Source organism: Phaseolus vulgaris, chromosome 3, assembly GCF_051622355.1.
Source record: "Phaseolus vulgaris cultivar YP4 chromosome 3, ASM5162235v1, whole genome shotgun sequence".
NCBI classification, from domain to species: domain Eukaryota; kingdom Viridiplantae; phylum Streptophyta; class Magnoliopsida; order Fabales; family Fabaceae; genus Phaseolus; species Phaseolus vulgaris.
The window spans coordinates 16,931,110-16,951,164 of NC_143500.1; the positions used below are offsets into that span (position 1 = coordinate 16,931,110).

The 20,055-nt window shown below is 37.1% G+C and overlaps 1 protein-coding gene and 1 non-coding gene across 2 annotated transcripts; both read left to right on the top strand.

Annotated features, from left to right (window-relative positions):
* The first annotated feature begins 567 nt into the window (after nt 1-567).
* LOC137839177 (uncharacterized) lies at nt 568-10,208 on the top strand. Its single transcript, XR_016519420.1, has 11 exons — nt 568-690; nt 809-5,223; nt 6,902-7,095; nt 7,172-7,283; nt 7,581-7,636; nt 8,530-8,628; nt 8,736-8,880; nt 8,977-9,126; nt 9,223-9,356; nt 9,453-9,587; nt 9,672-10,208. It is a non-coding gene; the product is annotated as an uncharacterized LOC137839177 (transcript).
* Nucleotides 10,209-14,457: 4,249 nt separating this feature from the next.
* Nucleotides 14,458-15,006, top strand: LOC137839178 (protein FAR-RED IMPAIRED RESPONSE 1-like). The gene has a single exon (XM_068648304.1). The coding sequence runs from the start codon at nt 14,458-14,460 to the stop codon at nt 15,004-15,006; it is 549 nt and encodes a 182-aa protein (XP_068504405.1).
* Nucleotides 15,007-20,055: the final 5,049 nt, after the last annotated feature.

The window sequence follows — 20,055 nt, forward strand, 5'->3', positions numbered from 1 at the left end:
GAATTAGTAAACGGTTTTCATGCAACCAACCAGATTATAACAACAGAAGATAAATTCAGATTTGAACCAATCCAAATTGTCTTTTCTGTTTGTTTGTGTGCACCGTTCTGACAAACTGTTACGGGCACAAGGGTAGCAAAGGAAAAAGAACTAAAGAGCAGGGGTTTTTGGTAAATGGCCAGATAGTTAGAAAAAGTTTACGCATGGATGAGGGCACGCACATTGAGGGCATAAGAAGAAGCAGCAGAATACGTACAACCAATAAGAGGCTCACAGGGTATGACCTAAGGGACAGGCATGATTTGGGTATGACCTCTTTCTGATATTCTTCTTCTTCCTCTGAATCCTTCTTCCTGTAATCCCCTTTGAATATTCCTCTTCTCCATGTAGGTTGACTCTATAGCAGTCATACAGCCACCATTCTATCCACCCTTTCACGGGCACTGTTAATACCTTTTATTATTGTCTAATTCCGAGAGTTTTGTAAGCTAGTTGTGTGGTTAGTTGAGAACCATACTTAATATATATATCTTCACACCATTACATAGGTGCTTTCATTGAGCCACCATGGCTGATAACACAAGAATGACCACCATGGCAGCGGAGATACGAGCTCACGACGCTGAACTAAAACGCGTAATGGATCTCTTGGAGTTACGTGACCAAGAACAATGTGCGCACACTGCACAAGTAGAGGTGGCAGCGAACGCGCGCATGGAGCGTATTCAATCAATGGTGGAATCACTGCTTCAAAACCAAGCCCAGCTTCATGGTGGATCTAGCATGAACTCTACGCAAACCCACACAGCCTAGGCAAGCATTTCAGATTAGGAATGTGAAATTAGATTTTCCTAAATTTAATGGCTCGGATGTGATGGCTTGGATTTTCAAGGCTGAACAATTTTTTGACTATTATGGAACTGCTGATGAGGATAGATTAACTATTGCTGCAATTCATATGGAAGAAGATGTCGTCCCTTGGTTCCAAATGATTCAAAGAACCAACCCATTTATGTCATGGACTGCTCTCACCACAGCCTTGGAAACTGAATTTGGCCCTTCACCATTTGATTGTCCACAAGCAGCTTTGTTTAAACTCCAACAAAAAGGATCGGTTTCTGAATATTATCTCCAATTTATGTCCTTAGCTAACCGTTCCGGTAGCTTACCTCAAGAAGCATTGCTGAATTGTTTTGTTAGTGGATTGCATACGGAGTTACAAAGAGATGTGATTGCCCAATCCCCACCTTCCTTATATGAAGACAGATATAACACTAATACCAAGCCGCACTCATCTACTACCATCGCCAGAATTTTCAACCCCAAACCCAACTACTATAACACCCATCATTCTCGCCCTGCACCCTCTAAAAGTCCTCTACCCCCATTACTTCCCACACCATCTACCAAACCAATATACAATCCCAACCAAATAAAAAAAACTCACTGCTGCAGAGATGCAACTTAGAAGAGAAAAGGGCCAATGCTATACATGTGATGAAAAATTCTCATTCAACCATAAATGTCCCAACCGACATTTGATGATTTTGCAAGATGATGAGGAAGACAGTGAAACAGACATAATACTGCAACCACCAGAACCCCCAGACATTGAAGATTCATCAAATGAACTCCCTGTTGAAGACCTCCACTTATCGTTGGATGCTTTTGAAGGTGTTGGACATGCCCGAACTATCCGATTTGCAGCAGATCTGCACGGTATGGCCGTTCAAGTTATTGTAGATGGAGGTAGCAGCGACAACTTTCTTCAACCACGATTGGCTAAGTTCCTGAAGCTTGAAGTGGAACAAAGTCCAAAATTAAGAGTAATGGTGGGAAATGGCAATAGATTGGAAACTGAAGGCTACATTCGAAACATCTCTGTCAATATGCAGGGTGCACAAATTGATCTTCCTGTCTTTTTACTACCTGTTTCTGGGGCTGATTTGATTATTGGTACCAATTGGCTTTCAACTATAGGCCCTCACATCCATGATTATAGGGATCTCAACATCCAATTCCATTATAAAGGACAACAGGTTACTTTACAGGGGGACAAGTACAACTAGATAAACCTTGAAGCTGCTCAATAACATCATATCAGAAGGCTCTATAGCGTGGATGCCATTCATGAGTGCTACGCCATTCGGGTTGCAACAGCAGTAGATAACAACAAATGGCAGCTGCCAGACCAAATGGAGCCTGCACTTGTAACCTTATTGCACACTTATAGACAAGTGTTTGCTGTTCCCATTGGTTTACCCCCTCCCAGACTGCATGACCACTCTATTCCCTTATTGGAAGGATCCAACCCAGTCAAGGTTAAGCCTTATCGGTATCCTCACAGCCAAAAAGCTCAAATAGAGCAAATGATTCAAGAGATGTTGAATGCAGAGCTAATCCAGCCAAGCACGAGTCCATTTTCATCACCAATCATTCTTGTGAAGAAAAAGGATGGAATGTGGCGATTTTGTACGGATTATAGGGCTCTTAATGCTCTCACCATCAAGGATAGCTTTCCCATCCCAACAGTCGATGAGTTAATTGATGAACTACATGGAGCCACTCATTTCTCTAAACTTGACCTGAGGTCCGGATATCATCAGATATTGGTGAAACCTGAAGACAGGTATAAAACAGCATTTCGGACTCATCAAGGCCATTATGAATGGCTAGTCATGCCATTTGGCCTCACTAATGCCCCTGCTACTTTCCAGAGTCTAATGAATCACATTTTTCAAGGGTGGCTGAGAAAATTTGTGTTAGTATTCTTTGATGACATATTGGTTTATAGTCCCGATTGCTCTTCTCACTTACAACATCTAGAGACTGTTTTGCAAGTTTTACAGAAGGAACATCTCTTTGCCAAGCTGTCCAAATGTTCTTTTGGTGCCACCAACATTGACTACCTTGGTCACACTATATCCAATGCGGGTATTGCAATGGAGGAAGATAAAATCCGTGCTGTGAAGGATTGGCCAAAACCAACATCTCTCAAGTTATTGAGAGGCTTCTTAGGCCTCACAGGCTACTATAGATGGTTTATCAGGAATTACGCCTCTTTGGCAACCCCGCTAACAGATATGCTCAAGAAAGATAATTTTAAGTGGACCACGACAGCAGAGGACGCTTTTGTGAAACTAAAAAAAGCTCTTACCTCGTCACCGATATTAGCACTACCCAACTTTACTCAACCTTTCACTCTTGAAACAGATGCATCAGGGATAGGAATTGGAGCTGTCTTACTGCAGCAAGCTCATCCTGTGGCTTATTATTCTAAGAAATTATTTGCACGACAACAGAAGCAATCTGCTTATGCTAGGGAGTTATATGCCATCACTCAAGCAATTGCCAAATTTAGGCACTACTTGCTAGGCCATAAGTTCACCATCAAAACAGATCAGAAAAGCTTGAAAGAACTCCTTGATCAATCCCTGCACACCCCAGAACAACAACAATGGCTTCCTAAATTTCTTGGATATGATTTCACAATTCAATATAAGCCGGGAAAAGAAAATGTGGTAGCTGATGCATTGTCCAGATGCATGTCCATGGCTATATCTGAACCTGTCAACCAATGGCTACAAGACATACAAGCAAAGATAAAGGAGGACCCTGAGTTACAAATCATAATGGCCAAACTCGAATCGGAACCGGAAACAGTAAAGCACTTTGCTGTTCACAATGGCATTCTGTTCTGGAAAAAGCGAACAGTTCTTCCTAATGATGAGGAATTAAAACAGAAAATTATGACAGAATTTCATAATAGCTTAGTGGGAGGCCATGCTGGTAGAGCCAAGACAATTGCTAGAATATGTTCTCAATTCTATTGGGTGAATATGCATCACGATATCCGAATGTTCGTACAGAACTGTAAGATATGTCAACAAACCAAAACGGAAACAGCTTTTCCGGCCGGACTTTTACAACCTCTCCCTATTCCTATCCAAGTATGGGATGATATAGCTATGGATTTCATCATAGGTCTTCCTCCTTCACAAGGTTTTACTGCAATTATGGTCATTGTGGATAGGTTATCCAAATTTGGTCACTTCATTCCAATGAGGTCTGATTTTAACAGCAAACAAGTGGCTGGTGCATTTATCAACAATGTGGTGAAATTGCATGGCATTCCAAAGTCCATAGTGTCCGACCGAGATAAGGTTTTTATAAGCTCTTTCTGGAAACAACTCTGGAAATTACAGGGTACTACTTTGGCCATGAGCTTGGCTTATCATCCCCAAACAGATGGCCAAACTGAGGTGCTGAACAAAACCTTAGAAATGTACCTTAGGTGTTTTTCCTTCAACAATCCTAGCCAATGGTCTAAGCTGCTTCCTTGGGCTCAATATTGGTATAATACCAGTCACCACAGCAGCATTGGCATGCCTCCTTATAAAGCACTTTATGGACGGAATCCACCTACACTGATTAAATACCAGTTGGATGAGCATGATTCACCTACTGTCCAAGCTAATCTATTGCAGCGAGACAAGATAATAGAACAAGTGAAGCTTAGCTTACTCAGAGCTCAGAATTATATGAAACAATATGCTGACAAGAAAAGAAGATCAGTTGACTTTCAAGTGGGAGATTTAGTCCTGGTTAAGCTCCAGCCATACAAGCAACAAACAGTGGCTAAGAGACTTAATCAGAAACTGGGATTGAAATACTTTGAGCCATTTCCAATACTAGCTAAGGTTGGTGCAGTCGCCTATAGGCTACAACTACCTGATGAAGTTAAGATTCACTCAGTTTTCCATGCCTCTATGCTAAAATAATTTAGAGGGCAGCATACCGATCCTTACATTCCTATCCAAAACGGGAATCTGACTTAAGGACCAGTACTGCTACCATGGAAGGTATTAGCATCAAGAACCTTGTTGAGAGGACAATTGAAGATTCCTCAAGTGCTAATCCATTGGCAACACACTCCTACTCATGCTGCTACTTGGGAAGATGTCTCAAACATAGAAGAAGCCTTTCCATCATTCAACCTTGAGGACAAGGTTGCTTCCAATGGGGAGGGTATTGTTACGGGCACAAAGGGCAGTAAAGGAAAAAGAACTAAAGAGCAGGGGTTTTTGGTAAATGGCCGGACAGTTAGAAAAAGTTTACACATGGATGAGGGCACGAACACTGAGGGCATCAGAAGAAGCAGCAGAATACGTACAACCAATAAGAGGCTCACAGGGTATGACCTAAGGGACAGGCATGATTTGGGTATGACCTCTTTCTGATATTCTTCTTCTTCCTCTGAATCCTTCTTCCTGTAATTTCCCTTTGAATATTCCTCTTCTCCCTGCAGGTTGACTCTATAGCAGTCATACAACCACCATTTTATCCATCCTTTCATGGGCACTGTTAATACCTTCTATTATTGTCTAATTCCGAAAGTTTTGTTCGCTAGTTGTGTGGTTAGTTGAGAACCATACTTAATATATATATATATATATATATATATATATATATATATATATATATATTCACACCATTACACAAACTCACGGAGTCGTACCAAATACACTTACAACATTAATGTCATATGCACACTAACTATCAAGCTAAGATTGGTTATGCCAGAATTTGCTGCATAAGAATAAGCAATGAAAAAGAAACCTCGCAAAAATTAATCAAATTTTTCAATAAAGTTCATGAATACACTGAGATTATCATAAAGAAAACATGAATGGGTTTTCCATGATAATAAATTGACAAAATCCTTTCTCACATGGAGCAATGAGGATTTAAGTAGAGAAAATGGTAATATAACTAAATTGTATTAATTAGGAAAAATTACGCCTATTTTGAGTTCTTGTCAAATGATACTTATTTTTTTTAAAATAACCATTCATTTTCTTTATAATTTTTTATATAATGACTTTCGTATTCCTTTAACTTTTTAATAAATATTTAATTATACCTATTAAGTTGCCTTAACCAGAAGACATGAGGCCGGACAATATAAATTCAAAAAAGAAACCCACGTAAAAAAACTTAAAGGATCAATATCTTCATAAAAATCCCATAAGACCAACTCATAAAAAAATCTTTTTAAACTAGAAAAACTACTTTAAAAATAAGGGCTTTAAAAAAACCGTGATTGATACCCATAAAAATGGATTAATTTTTTAAGTTTGATTATTCTCAGCATAATTTAATTTAAGTAGTTAACAATTACATCATTCGACATCTAAGTCTCAAAATCATAAAATTTAAAAAATATTATATTTTTATACGGAAAAAATATACAATTGCAAATATTAATATCATTTTCACAGCTTCTTCTGATTATACAATCAAAAAGATAAGTGATAATTAATAAGAGAATTAAATGGAGAAAATCTCAATCCAAAATTATCAATCTTTAATATCTTCTAGAACTTTTGACTCCCTCTCTTTCACAAAAAAAAAAAATATAAAAACTAACTCCATTTAAAACTCCAAATAAATTGAAACAAATTCAGACAACTAATCTAGAGTTAATTATCTAAGGTAAAATAATTCTAAAATTTATAATAAAAGTCTTGTCACCTTGCTTTCCTTTTTGTTGTTAACAAGTGACATCCACTTCCTTTATATTTTTAAGGGAACCGATATTTTGACACCCAATTAAGTGTTGCGCCAGATTACGCCTGCTGATGTGGATTAAAATATAATAAAGTATTATGTGGGGCCAGTATTGTTGAGGTGGCAAAATTTTAAAATTTAGGGTTCTGTAGTAAAAAATTAGGTTTTAGAAAGGCAAAATCAGCCCCATTTTCTCAGTGCGATTTGGAGTGCGATTTGGAGTGGTAGCGATTCTCATTCCGATTTCGGTGAAGTCTACGATCAGCACGATTTGTAGTGCGATATCGGTACCGCATTACATTGGAATTCGTTTTCAGCCCCATTTTCTCAGTGCGATTTGGAGTGCGATTTGGAGTGGTAGCGATTCTCATTCCGATTCCGGTGAAGTCTACGATCAACACCATTTGTAGTGCGATATCGGTACCGCATTACATTGGATTTCGTTTTTGTTTGGATATTTCTGAAATTGCGATTCCGATTTTGGTAACGTGTGCGATTCTGATTCCGTCTGCGATTCAGATTCCGGTGAGGTCTTTGATTTGGCATCTATTTTCATATAATTTTTCGTCAAGTTTTCATTGGTTTCGTTTTGATTTTTTAGGACTTAGGGTTTTTCGATTTCGTTTATTTGTTGGATGTTGGGGTTTTGGATTGTTGGACACTGGGGTTTATTGGTGTTTTGATTTTCTATATGTTGAATGACCTTTGTATTGGTTTGGATTTGACTTTTTAGGGTTTCCTAGCAATTGGTGACGGAGGGAAGTGCAGTGTTGGTTAACTCGTATGGGAGAGAGGGTTTTCCTTACAAATCCCGGGAGGTTAAGACTTTGGTCATAAAGGCGTTGGTGTCTGAAGCTGCAGCTGCATCTCAAGCCAATGAGTTCTTGTTGGCTAACCAGGCTTGCTTCCAAAACGTAATCCTATCCTAACTTAATATTTAAAATATATGCTTCTGTATTTTTGCTTCTTTTTGTTAACTTAACTTAACATATATCTTCTTCCATGTACAGTTTATGCAGCATGTGATGCACCTATAGAGACTGGAATTCGTCAAAGCATGTTCCTGGTAATGTACACTAGTTAGTTTGTCTGTTGGTTTATTTCTACATTTTAATTCTATTAATAGTAATTAATTGTCATCCTTGTCTGTTTGGTTTCAATATGTCGTTCTGTAACAGATAGTTATTGTATTATATTGGATCCGACCAAAGATGAAGAAGAGGTTAGTAGAATCAATTTTGGTTAAAATGTTATTTTATTTTCATCTAATTTCTTGGCAGTTTAGTTAGCTGAGTAAATTTGGTCTACATTTGACTCATTTGCATTCTACATTCGTTGTGAATTTTTTTTGAAAATATCATTAAACCTTTGTTTCCCCAATTTAGTTATTGGTGTCTTGAAAAGCCTTACGTCATTGATGTTACAAGCCTTCCTGTTAGAGTGAAGATTCCACCATGTACCTTCTAAATTAGTTTTAAATTATTCTGTTCTTTGGTTCTTAAATTGTAAATTTGTTGAAATAGTTATTTAGTTTTAAAATTTGCAACTATGTTGAAATTGGTATTTGGTTCCTAAATTTGCAATGGATGGGTTGTGAGACACTAATGTAACAAACAACTATAGGGCAGTATTCTTTTATGTTAGTTATTGATGAAATTGTGGGACAATATTGTTTTATGTTCTCTCTAAATCCCTTTGTAGTTGCTAATGATGTGGCGCCAGGTGGTGATGGAAAAGGCTTGGTTAAATGAAAATCTGATTGCTCCCATTTGTAAGTGTATGTTGCCCCTTTCAAATGAAAAAACTTATTTATTAATAGAACTGCACATATATTTAAGAATTGAGGTATTAATAGAACTGCACAACAATTCATGTTGCTCTAAATTAACTGAATGTTCTATTATTGAAGCATAAGCATACTGATGTTATAAGAGTGTATGTTGGTTTCGTTCTCAACAGGAAACATTCACAAAATTGTTTGAGGATATAATGTCAATTAGCGGATGTTCAGATGAGGAGGTTCTTACGATTGATCGTTATCCTGAGGGTCAAGCTAAGGTTTGTTTGAAATGATGTTTTTTGTTTTTAAGTAGACATGACAATTACATTTATTTATCTTTAATTTTAATTATTATACTGTATTTGTATTTGATTTTGATATACAGGTGTTTAGGCATAATTGCAGGTCAAAGCGTTTGGCTGTTGTGAACATGGTTATAACTTTGGAACAAAAGAGTATTATACAGTCCACCCCATTTGGATGGCTTTTGTTTGTTCGTGAGGACATCAAATTGAGCCGTGGACTTTTAAGTAAGTTATGTAGTTCTTGGGTGGAGAGGAAGCAATGTTTTTCAATTCAGAATCAATTTGTGTCGTTTAGTTTGGTAGATGTGTGTTTAGGTGTAGGTCTTAGAGTAGGTGGTAGAAAAATTGATTTAAGGAAAAGTAGTATTATATCTCACATAAGGAGTTTTTTTGAAGAAGGTCATGTAACTGTGGAAATGATATATTCTGTTATTTTGAAACTTGGGAATGATATTTCCTCAGAGGACTTTTGTAAGTTGTATGTCTTGTTAGGTTTGTCGGAGTTTATTCTCCCTACTAGATTGGGTTTAGTTCATTATGGGTTATTTAACCTTGTTGATGATTTAGACAAACTTGATATGTATAATTGGGGGGGTTTAGTGTATGAGATTTTGGTTGATAGTTTGTGTTCAGCTTCAAAATGGATTACGCGGGGAAATATGTCGTATATCCATGTGGATGGTTGCGTTTACCTCTTGCAGGTAAAATGAAACATTTTTGTTATCGGTAAATGTTTGTAATAATTGTGCATCCGTGTTGACCTTTTAATAAATGCCTTTTTTGTATTCATTGTTCAGATATGGACGATGGAACATTTGTTCTCTTATAAGCGTCAAGTACCTACTAGTGGGAATAAATATCCCCGTATCATGCATTGGATGAATGTTAGAGTTGGTGACCATGAACTTGAACGTCGTCTGCGTAAGAATAAGGTATTTTTTTTTGTAATTTGTATTACCTTAGTGTTGTTTTGAATGTAGATAATTATTTTTGGAATTATATATGTCAACAAACAGGTTGTTGTTGAATTATGTGCTTCCAATGAAGAAGTTTGCAGTAAATTTGTTGAAGAAGCTTTTGACCAAATTGGGTGTCGAATTACGAAGAAGAAACCAACAAAGGATGAAGTCCGTGCAATGAGGGTGAAAGTTCTTCAACTGATGCGGAAATCTGAGGAGCAGGAATTATTAATCACAAGTATGGAGAAAGAGGTTAATGACATAGTTGAGTTAATTGCAAGGAGAAATTGTCTTCGTCGTGATACTCAGTCAGAAGTAGTTGAAGTTGAACCTCTTGCAATGGATTGCACATACTTGGAAAAGGCAGAAAGCAGTTATGAAGATGTAGATGAAGTAGAACCAAATGAAGAATTTAACAGTCATGAAGATGTACATGAAGATAAACAATTACATGTAGATGAAGTCCAACCTAATGAAGAAGTCAACATGTTTCCTAAAATGAACGTTGAACCGAGGAAACGTTTCAAGAGTGTTGTTTTGAAAACACCTTGGACCACATATTCAAAGAGGAAGCCAAAAAAACCCAAAAAATGATACTTCATTAAAGGATATGTTTTTAGGTGCTTTTTGTTTTTAAGTTAGTGGATGTATGCTTTGCTGACATTGTTGAAACCATTGTAATTTGTAGTATTGCACCAATAATTTTGTTAAGGAGTAATTATTGTGGAAACTCTGAATGTGTAAGTGGATTAATTTTGTTATTCATTAACAGTATTATTATTCAATAATTTTGTAGTATTGTTTTTATTAATGAACTTTGTTCTGATTATTGAAAAACCCAATGAGGTAGTCTTTTACCAATGGATTGCCTGAACCTCCAATGAGGTCCCTGGACTCCCATCTGAACCCTCTTTGCAGACGAAAAATCCAAAACTGATGACCCAGTTGCAGGATTAAGTGACTGTGCAAAAACTACAACATAGGTCCCCAGTTAAAATAACAGGGGTCCCCACTTATATAAATACACCAGAAATTGAGGTAGACTTTCACCAATGAATGGCCTGAACCTCCAATGAGGTCCCTGGACTCCCATCTGAACCCTCTTTGCAGCCAAAAAATCCAAAACTGATGACCCAGTTGCAGGATTAAGTGACTGTGCAAAAACTACAACATAGGTCCCCAGTTAAAATAACAGGGGTCCCCACTTATATAAATACACCAGAAATTGAGGTAGACTTTCACCAATGAATGGCCTGAACCTCCAATGAGGTCCCTGGACTTCCATCTGAACCCTCTTTGCAGACGAAAAATCCAAAACTGATGACCCAGTTGCAGGATTAAGTGACTGTGCAAAAACTACAACATAGGTCCCCAGTTAAAATAACAGGGGTCCCCACTTATATAAATACACCAGAAATTGAGGTAGACTTTCACCAATGAATGGCCTGAACCTCCAATGAGGTCCCTGGACTCCCATCTGAACCCTCTTTGCAGCCAAAAAATCCAAAACTGATGACCCAGTTGCAGGATTAAGTGACTGTGCAAAAACTACAACATAGGTCCCCAGTTAAAATAACAGGGGTCCCCACTTATATAAATACACCAGAAATTGAGGTAGACTTTCACCAATGAATGGCCTGAACCTCCAATGAGGTCCCTGGACTCCCATCTGAACCCTCTTTGCAGCCAAAAAATCCAAAACTGATGACCCAGTTGCAGGATTAAGTGACTGTGCAAAAACTACAACATAGGTCCCCAGTTAAAATAACAGGGGTCCCCACTTATATAAATACACCAGAAATTGAGGTAGACTTTCACCAATGAATGGCCTGAACCTCCAATGAGGTCCCTGGACTCCCATCTGACCCCTCTTTGCAGACGAAAAATCCAAAATTGATGACCCAGTTGCAGGATTAAGTGATTGTGCAAAAACTACAACATAGGTCCCCAGTTAAAATAACAGGGGTCCCCACTTATATAAATACACCAGAAATTGAGGTAGACTTTCACCAATGAATGGCCTGAACCTCCAATGAGGTCCTTGGACTCCCATCTGAACCCTTTTTGCAGCCAAAAAATCCAAAACTGATGACCCAGTTGCAGGATTAAGTGACTGTGCAAAAACTACAACATAGGTCCCCAGTTAAAATAACAGGGGTCCCCACTTATATAAATACACCAGAAATTGAGGTAGACTTTCACCAATGAATGGCCTGAACCTCCAATGTGGTCCCTGGACTCCCATCTGAACCCTCTTTGCTGACGAAAAATCCAAAACTCATGACCCAGTTGCAGGATTAAGTGACTGTGCAAAAACTACAACATAGCTCCCCAGTTAAAATAACAGGGGTCCCCACTTATATAAATACACCAGAAATTAAGGATTAAATTACCCAGTTGCAGGATTAAATTACTGTTCACAAACTACAACATAGGTCCCCAGTTAAAATAAATGGGGTCCCCACTTACATAAAAACAGCAAAATAACTGAGATGTTAATAATCGTCATTTAACATTATTTGACGTCACATACAAGTTCGAACTACATAATATTCAAGATTGTCTAATTCCTTATTTTTTGATGGCCTTGAATAATAACTCCATCTTTTCTGCATCTGAAAATTGATGAGGAAGGCAAATGTTAGACAATATACATGGGCAACTTTCATTATAGTTTTTAAAGTGTTGTTCATTTCTTGTATTGTACCTAGAGTCGTGGGTGGAAGTCTTACTACTGGATGACAAGCACGAACTAAGTCATCAGTGGGTGGACATATGTCAGAATTGAAAACCTACATGAATGACAATTTAATTTCAACCATGTAATGTAATCTAAAGAAGACGATTATTATTTTAACTTGCACAGTTGTATTACATTTATTTTGATTGACTACATACCTTGACAATGTTGTTAAGAGTGATATTAAGGTAGAAGTTCCTTCGATTTGGAGTGAAAATGCCCACCTAAAAAACACACAAAAATACTTGTATGAATGACATGACATATGGAATTGTAAAAGAAAAGTTTGTTTTTCACCAGGTTAATACATTCTTTAAGACTAAAACAGAGCCAACTTCAATTAGAGAACCAAATTCTTCATTCTTTAAAACCTTCCCATGAACACTTGCACTTGCAGTCCCCGTCCGATCCTGTAAAGCAAGAAATTTAATATACAACTTCTTTTGCAAAATGTAAGAAAGATTACATAATAGGTATATTACCTTAATTGTTATTAACATGTCTCCTAGACCATTGTGCTTGCATGATTTGATTAGACAACTTAAGAGTGGGAAAACATCTAATTCTTTCAAACTTCCCAGGAATGATCTCTGTTCAGAACCACGTCCTTCAATTTCTCCTTCTCAATAAAATGAAAACATCACTAGACATAAACTTTTGTTGTTCCATTCTAAAAAAGGTGATTGAGTATTACCTTGGAATTGAAGGAATTTTTCTGCCCATTTCCATTGGTTGGATGTAAAATCACGATCATAAGTTTGTTGACCTATACGGTTTATAAATTCTTGAGTGTTCACTGGCTGGTCAGAGTTCCGATTAAGGATCATGGCTTGCACATTACCAGCTGGTCCCGGAATGACATTGGTAGTAGAGTTGCAACGTCGTACATAACTACCAATGTCATTGTCGTCGATATCAAGCCCTTCCCATGACTCCATTTGGAATGGATGTATAGTTGAACAAATTCATCCTATCGCATGCCCTATATATAGATGAACGTTGGGCACATGTTATTGAAGGAAGGAAAAGGGACGAAAATGGAAGAATTTGTTTTTTAAAATATTTTTAAAGGTTAGGTGCGGTTTAGGTGGGTGCCATATAAAGATGAATGTTTGGCACATGTTCACATTTCAAGCAAGGAAAAAGCAGATGTATTGTCTAATTAATAACCCTTAATAACATATCATAAATGCAACAATAATTTGTTTTTTAAAATAATTTTTAATATGAGGTGCAGTTTAGGTGTGGTACAGTTTAGGTGAGTGGCATTTAAAGATGAACTTTGGGCACATGTTCACGTTTCAAGCAAGGAAAAAGCAAATGTCTTGTCTAATAATAACTTAGCATAAATGCATCAATAATTTAATTTAAAATATGTTTTAAAGTAAGGTGCAGTACGGTACTTCTTAAAATGGCAATAAATGCTAATTTGCCATGAATGTTACGTGCAAAGATAGTTTTGCTCCAACTTTATCTTTAGTTTTTTGCAGGTGGGGTTCATTCCTCAATGCCACAAATGCTGATTTTTCCATTCACACATTAAAGAGAAAGTGTGTGCCCTTCATTCTACCTCGTCCAGCACCACGTCCTGCATCCCCTCCACCACTGTCAGCATTCATTATAGCACCAGTTCTTCTTCATTCTACTTCCTTGCATTAACTACAAATTCAAAAGCAGATAACGTCCACCACTGTCAGCATTCATTGATAGCAACGGTTCTTCTTCATTGTTCTTCACTGCATTAACTAGAAATTTAAGGGCAGATAACGTCCAGCACTGTCAGCATTCACTAATCTTCATTGTTCTTCATTGCATTAAATACAAATTCAAGAGCAGTTAAGGTCCACCACGGTCAGCATCCATTGAAGGTTCTGTTGGTGAAGGTACTCTTGCATTCAATACATAGCTTATTTGTAACTTTGTGCAAATTGTTAAATAATGCATAAAAGTAGTCATAGTTCTTTAATGATGCAGTAGATTTATTTTGTTCATTGTTTTAAATTTTTAAGTTAAGTTATATAAAGAAAATTGTATACATGTGCATTAATTTTTTTTGTGAACGTCAATTAAGCTAAGCATTGTACACACAACAGGTTTAAGGTAATGACAGATTTGTCACTTGATGACATTCCGTTCTTAGAAGAATCTCAGCATTCGAATCATTTAGCTGGGAATGATTATGTGGAAAATATACTTCCTGATACAGATTCCCAGATCAATATTGATGAGTCTGTTCCAAATGTAGTTGATGAATCAGCTCCTACAGTTGGAATGTGTTTTGACACTGCAGATGCCGTGAAAAGTTATTACCGACAATATGGCATTAAAAAGGGTTTTGCAATTAGAACTCGAAGTTCAAAAAAAGGACCTGACAAGGAATTAAGGTACTTTATCTTAGTATGTGCTAGGGCGGGAAATTACATGTCTGCGATTCCACCAGAATTAAGCACTCACCCTACTCAGACGGTTGAATGTCCGGCTCGTATAACTGTTGGAATAAAAGAAGGCAAGTGGTATATTATGTCGGTACACGAGGAACACTCACATCAATTGAGCCCGACGAATTCTAGATTGTTTCACGGTAATAGGAAAATATCTTTGCAAACAAAAAGAGTGTTGGATATTAATGACAATGCTGGGGTTCGTAACTAACCTGCAAAACAGCGACACAACCTGCCAAATATATTTCACTAACATTCTTGTCTTCGTAGTAAACTTGGGATGCCCTCGTCAAACTTGTAACTAAGACATTATACACTGCACCCCCCCAGTTATATAATTGTAATGCATCTAAATTGTCTAAACACTTAAAAGCAAAAGAAGTAAAGGTTCTAGAAGTTCTAGGAACATAAAATACATATAACCCTAGCAATATGTATAACCTAACAAAATCATCAACATTTTTGTTCAAATTTTTATCCTCCAACTTTTTCAAAATTGTTGACAAATTCATTTCCTCCCCTTCTTCAAACAATGTATTCACAACACCTCCCCCATCATTCTCCATTTTCACCTCTTCCCCCACAACCGGCAATTCTAATGCAAAACACACATCAAGAGTTGAAAATGGAACTATACTTTTTCTAATCCTAAATGCTTCCTTATCGGCTGCCCATCTACTTAATAGTTCTCTCATGAGGCTGTTAGATATATCCAACACTTTGTCCATTTCAAGCATCCACTTAAATGAAGTTTGTTTAATCCTTTCTTGTTGAAACCTACTAAGTTTACGGTTGACATCAACAATATATTGAGTCAGCACATTGTGCCTAACTCGTACCTGCAACATCAGAACATAAACCAATAACAACAACTTTATTTATTTTACCATGCCAATTCACAAAATATTCAACTATTATGAACAAAATGTAAAATTAGTACCTTCATATCAGCTTTTGCATGACGGACAAAATTCTTGGACCGTGAAGTTTCCATTCTCTAAAACTTCAAAAAACCAATGACCACCACATCAAGTTAAAACCCACTCAATTAACATTAATACAGTCCAACTATGTGTCACTTACACATGACATTCAGTTCCACTTACAAGAATGCAAAAACAAAATTTAAGACAATGACCAAGCAGAAAGTAATTCATGGGTCCCCACTTATTAACACATGGGTCCCCACTTACACTATAACGATACAAATGACCACCAAATCATGCTAAAACCCACCTAATTAACATTGATACCATCCAAATATGTCTAAACTACATACAACAATCAGTTCCACTTACAGGAATGCAAAAAACAAATTTAAGACAATGACCAAGCAGAAAGTAATTCATGGGTCCCCACTTATTAACACATGGGTCCCCACTTATTAACACATGGGTCCCCACTTACACTATAACGGTACAAATGACCACCAAATCATGCTAAAACCCACCTAATTAACATTGATACCATCCAAATATGTCTAAACTACATACAACAATCAGTTCCACTTACAGAAATGCAAAAACAAAATATAAGACAAGACCAAGCAGAAAGTAATTCATGGGTCCCCACTTATTAACACATGGGTCCCCACTTACACTATAACGGTACAAATGACCACCAAATCATGCTAAAACCCACCTAATTAACATTGATACCATCCAAATATGTCTAAACTACATACAACAATCAGTTCCACTTACAGGAATGCAAAAACAAAATTTAAGACAATGACCAAGCAGAAAGTAATTTTATACTGACTTCGTTTCTAGGTGTGTGCGACAATTCCTCTTGTCGGCTGAAACATAAAATATTTGCAGTATTCTAGACAACAAATACATACTCAAGGGTAAAAAACTAAATATAATATGTACACCAAATGATGGTACCTATTTGCTGTTAACAAAATGTCCAAAAAAGAATAACCTTAGAGGAGGCATTTGGAATTACAAGTACTTTTATGAACACATGATTTTCCAACTTACCAAATGTGTTATACTGACTTCGTTTCTAGGTGTGTGCGACAATTCCTCTTGTCGGCTGAAACATAAAATATTTGCAGTATTCTAGACAACAAATACATACTCAAGGGTAAAAAACTAAATATAATATGTACACCAAATGATGGTACCTATTTGCTGTTAACAAAATGTCCAAAAAAGAATAACCTTAGAGGAGGCATTTGGAATTACAAGTACTTTTATGAACACATGATTTTCCAACTTACCAAATGAGTTATACTGACTTCGTTTCTAGGTGTGTGCGACAATTCCTCTTGTCGGCTGAAACATAAAATAAGAGACTGGAATTCTAGACAACAAATACATACTCAAGGGTAAAAAACTAAATATAATATGTACACCAAATGATGGTACCTATTTGCTGTTAACAAAATGTCCAAAAAAGAATAACCTTAGAGGAGGCATTTGGAATTACAAGTACTTTTATGAACACATGATTTTCCAACTTACCAAATGAGTTATACTGACTTCGTTTCTAGGTGTGTGCGACAATTCCTCTTGTCGGCTGAAACATAAAATAAGAGACTGGAATTCTAGACAACAAATACATACTCAAGGGTAAAAAACTAAATATAATATGTACACCAAATGATGGTACCTATTTGCTGTTAACAAAATGTCCAAAAAAGAATAACCTTAGAGGAGGCATTTGGAATTACAAGTACTTTTATGAACACATGATTTTCCAACTTACCAAATGTGTTATACTGACTTCGTTTATTTTCATGAAATTTCATATGAAGGATTAAGAGACCAAAAACCTATAACTGCCCTTCAGGACTTAGGCCATGAACCCACGTTAATTTCTAAGATACATTTGTTGCTTCTCAGAAAATCAATTTCCAACGTCAGCCAACGAAATAGAACATCAATCCAAAATCCTTCACAGTCACACACCCCATACAGATTCAGTTCCCAGGATTACCTATGCATGCACAATCTCAAATACATCCACTATAGCAGTCAAATTTGGTCAATCACTACACCAAAATAAACAAACTTACCTCGCACCGTTTCGCAAACCACCTTCTCCTCCTTCCTCGCAGCGTTTCGCACACCACCGTCACTTCGCACTACTCCGCCGTCACTTCGCAATAAACCACCCTAAGTTAGCACTACTCCGTCGTCACCGTTAGTTCGCACCTTTGCCCTCTCCGCCGTCACCGTACACAACTTCTTCTCCGCAGTCACCGAAGTCACCGTTCGTCTATCTCTACACGTTCCTATGCTTGCTGGAAAATTTGAATTTCAAACCCTAATACACTCTTCCCCCTTTTCAGATCACATGCCACGTTGCTTTTAACAAAAATACCAAAACTGCCCATGCCACGTTGCTTTTAACAAAAATACCAAAACTGCCCATGCCACGTTGCTTTTAACAAAAATACCAAAACTGCCCATGCCACATCATCCATTCCTCCACGTCACACAGGTGTAAATTGGAGCAAACGGTTTGGAGGTGTCAAATAATCATTTTCCTATTTTTAATAAAGAAACACTCTATTCTCTTTTTTTTTAAATGTCATATTTATAAAAACTCAAATAAAAAAATATGAAAATTAAAAATATAAAATTAAAAGATAAAATAAGAAAGTGAATGTCATGCTATTAGAAAAGTATATAAAAAGGTAAGTATCATTTATCATGAGAGAGGTGGAGATAAATGCGTGTGTGAATTATAGGGAGTATCATTCACTCTCTCACTCCATCATCATCAGCACAACTATGTGACATATTTTCAAGCTCAACTCTTTCTTCTTTAACATTTTATTAATATTATTTCTTATTATCCCATTGATTCCATGGCTTTTGATCAAATAATCAGGGCAAACATTTGCTGCAACCCACTATTATAGAAAAGAAATCCATAAGACTTTATTCCTAATATCTTTTGAAGTGCTTTTATTATAGAATAAAATTTCTTTCACACTCTAATACTAAAAAAACAACCATTTTATAACCATTTTTAGAAATATTGTATTATAATAAAATAACAATTTTTTTTTTTTATTTTTTTTGTCATCAAACTCGTATCAATGTATCATTTATAATAATTTTTCCTTTTGGTCACTTGTGAAAGCATAAAGGGTCCATTTGTATCCAACGACGAATTTTGAGAAGAGGGAAGAAATGCCCATAAAACTCATCACAAATCAAGAAATAAAAATAAAAAAATACAAAAATTGAGGTAAAAGTGTATGAATGTTCTTTCGCATATTTGAGGGAACAATGTGATTAAACATATAAATATTATAATAAATATATATTTTATAATTATTATATTAAATATATATTATATTTCTTATATTATTAATCTATTCATATTTTATATTTATATTGTACTGGTATGGGCGAGACCAACACTTGGTCTTCCTAACCGAGACCCACCAACCTGTCTAAGACTTGTTCTACCTGATCGAGACCAGAGAAACCTGACCGAGACCATGGAAACTTGGCCGAGACCATGGAAACTTGGTCGAGACAAGAGAAATCGTCACGGTTGGCTAGGCCGACCAACACATACATCAATTAACGCCCAAACCAAGGTCAGTGAAGTTAATCTGTCATTAAGGATTATGTAATACACCCATAAGTGAGATCCACTCCACTAATCAGGCCTAATAAGGTAAGTCCATTAAAATAATATAAATAACACACATCTCAAGAAGAAAGGTACGTCATTTATTACTGTGCACCTACTCGAATACTGATCACCCGCTTTGCTAACTTGAGCGTCAGAGTGCCTTCCGCAGGTACCCCTCCATTCGGTGTTCACCCGAGACCAAGAGCCGAAGGAGAAGCACAAAGACGAGAAGGACCCCAGTCAAGCACCCAACAACCTGCCCGTCCGAAGGAGGAAGACGAAGGCTTCAATAGTTCTCTAGGTCCCATCTCCCTAGCAGGAACAATTGGTGCCCACCATGGGACCGAAAGAAACTAGCTGAAGAAAGAAAGTAGATGGTCTCAACCAGAAGTATGGAGAGAATGACTGAAGCTGACCAGACGATGTTGTTGCTGTCTCTCCAGAGAGAGATGGACGAGATGAAGAGGAAGACTGAGGAGACTGCTCAGAAGAACGAGTAGGAGCTGCAGGTTCTCCGTAGGGAGAACGAAGAGATGAAAAAGAAGCTGGGGGAGGGAAGACCTTCTGCTGTACCGACCAATGTCGTCGGCAGGTCCTACACCTCTCCCCCAACCCAAGACCGACCGAGGGGACGAGAGACAACGTCCCCCACCCC

Excerpts from the sequence above, each read along its gene's own strand:
- LOC137839178 (XM_068648304.1), top strand. The coding sequence starts at position 14,458 with ATGACAGATTTGTCACTTGATGACATTCCGTTCTTAGAAGAATCTCAG.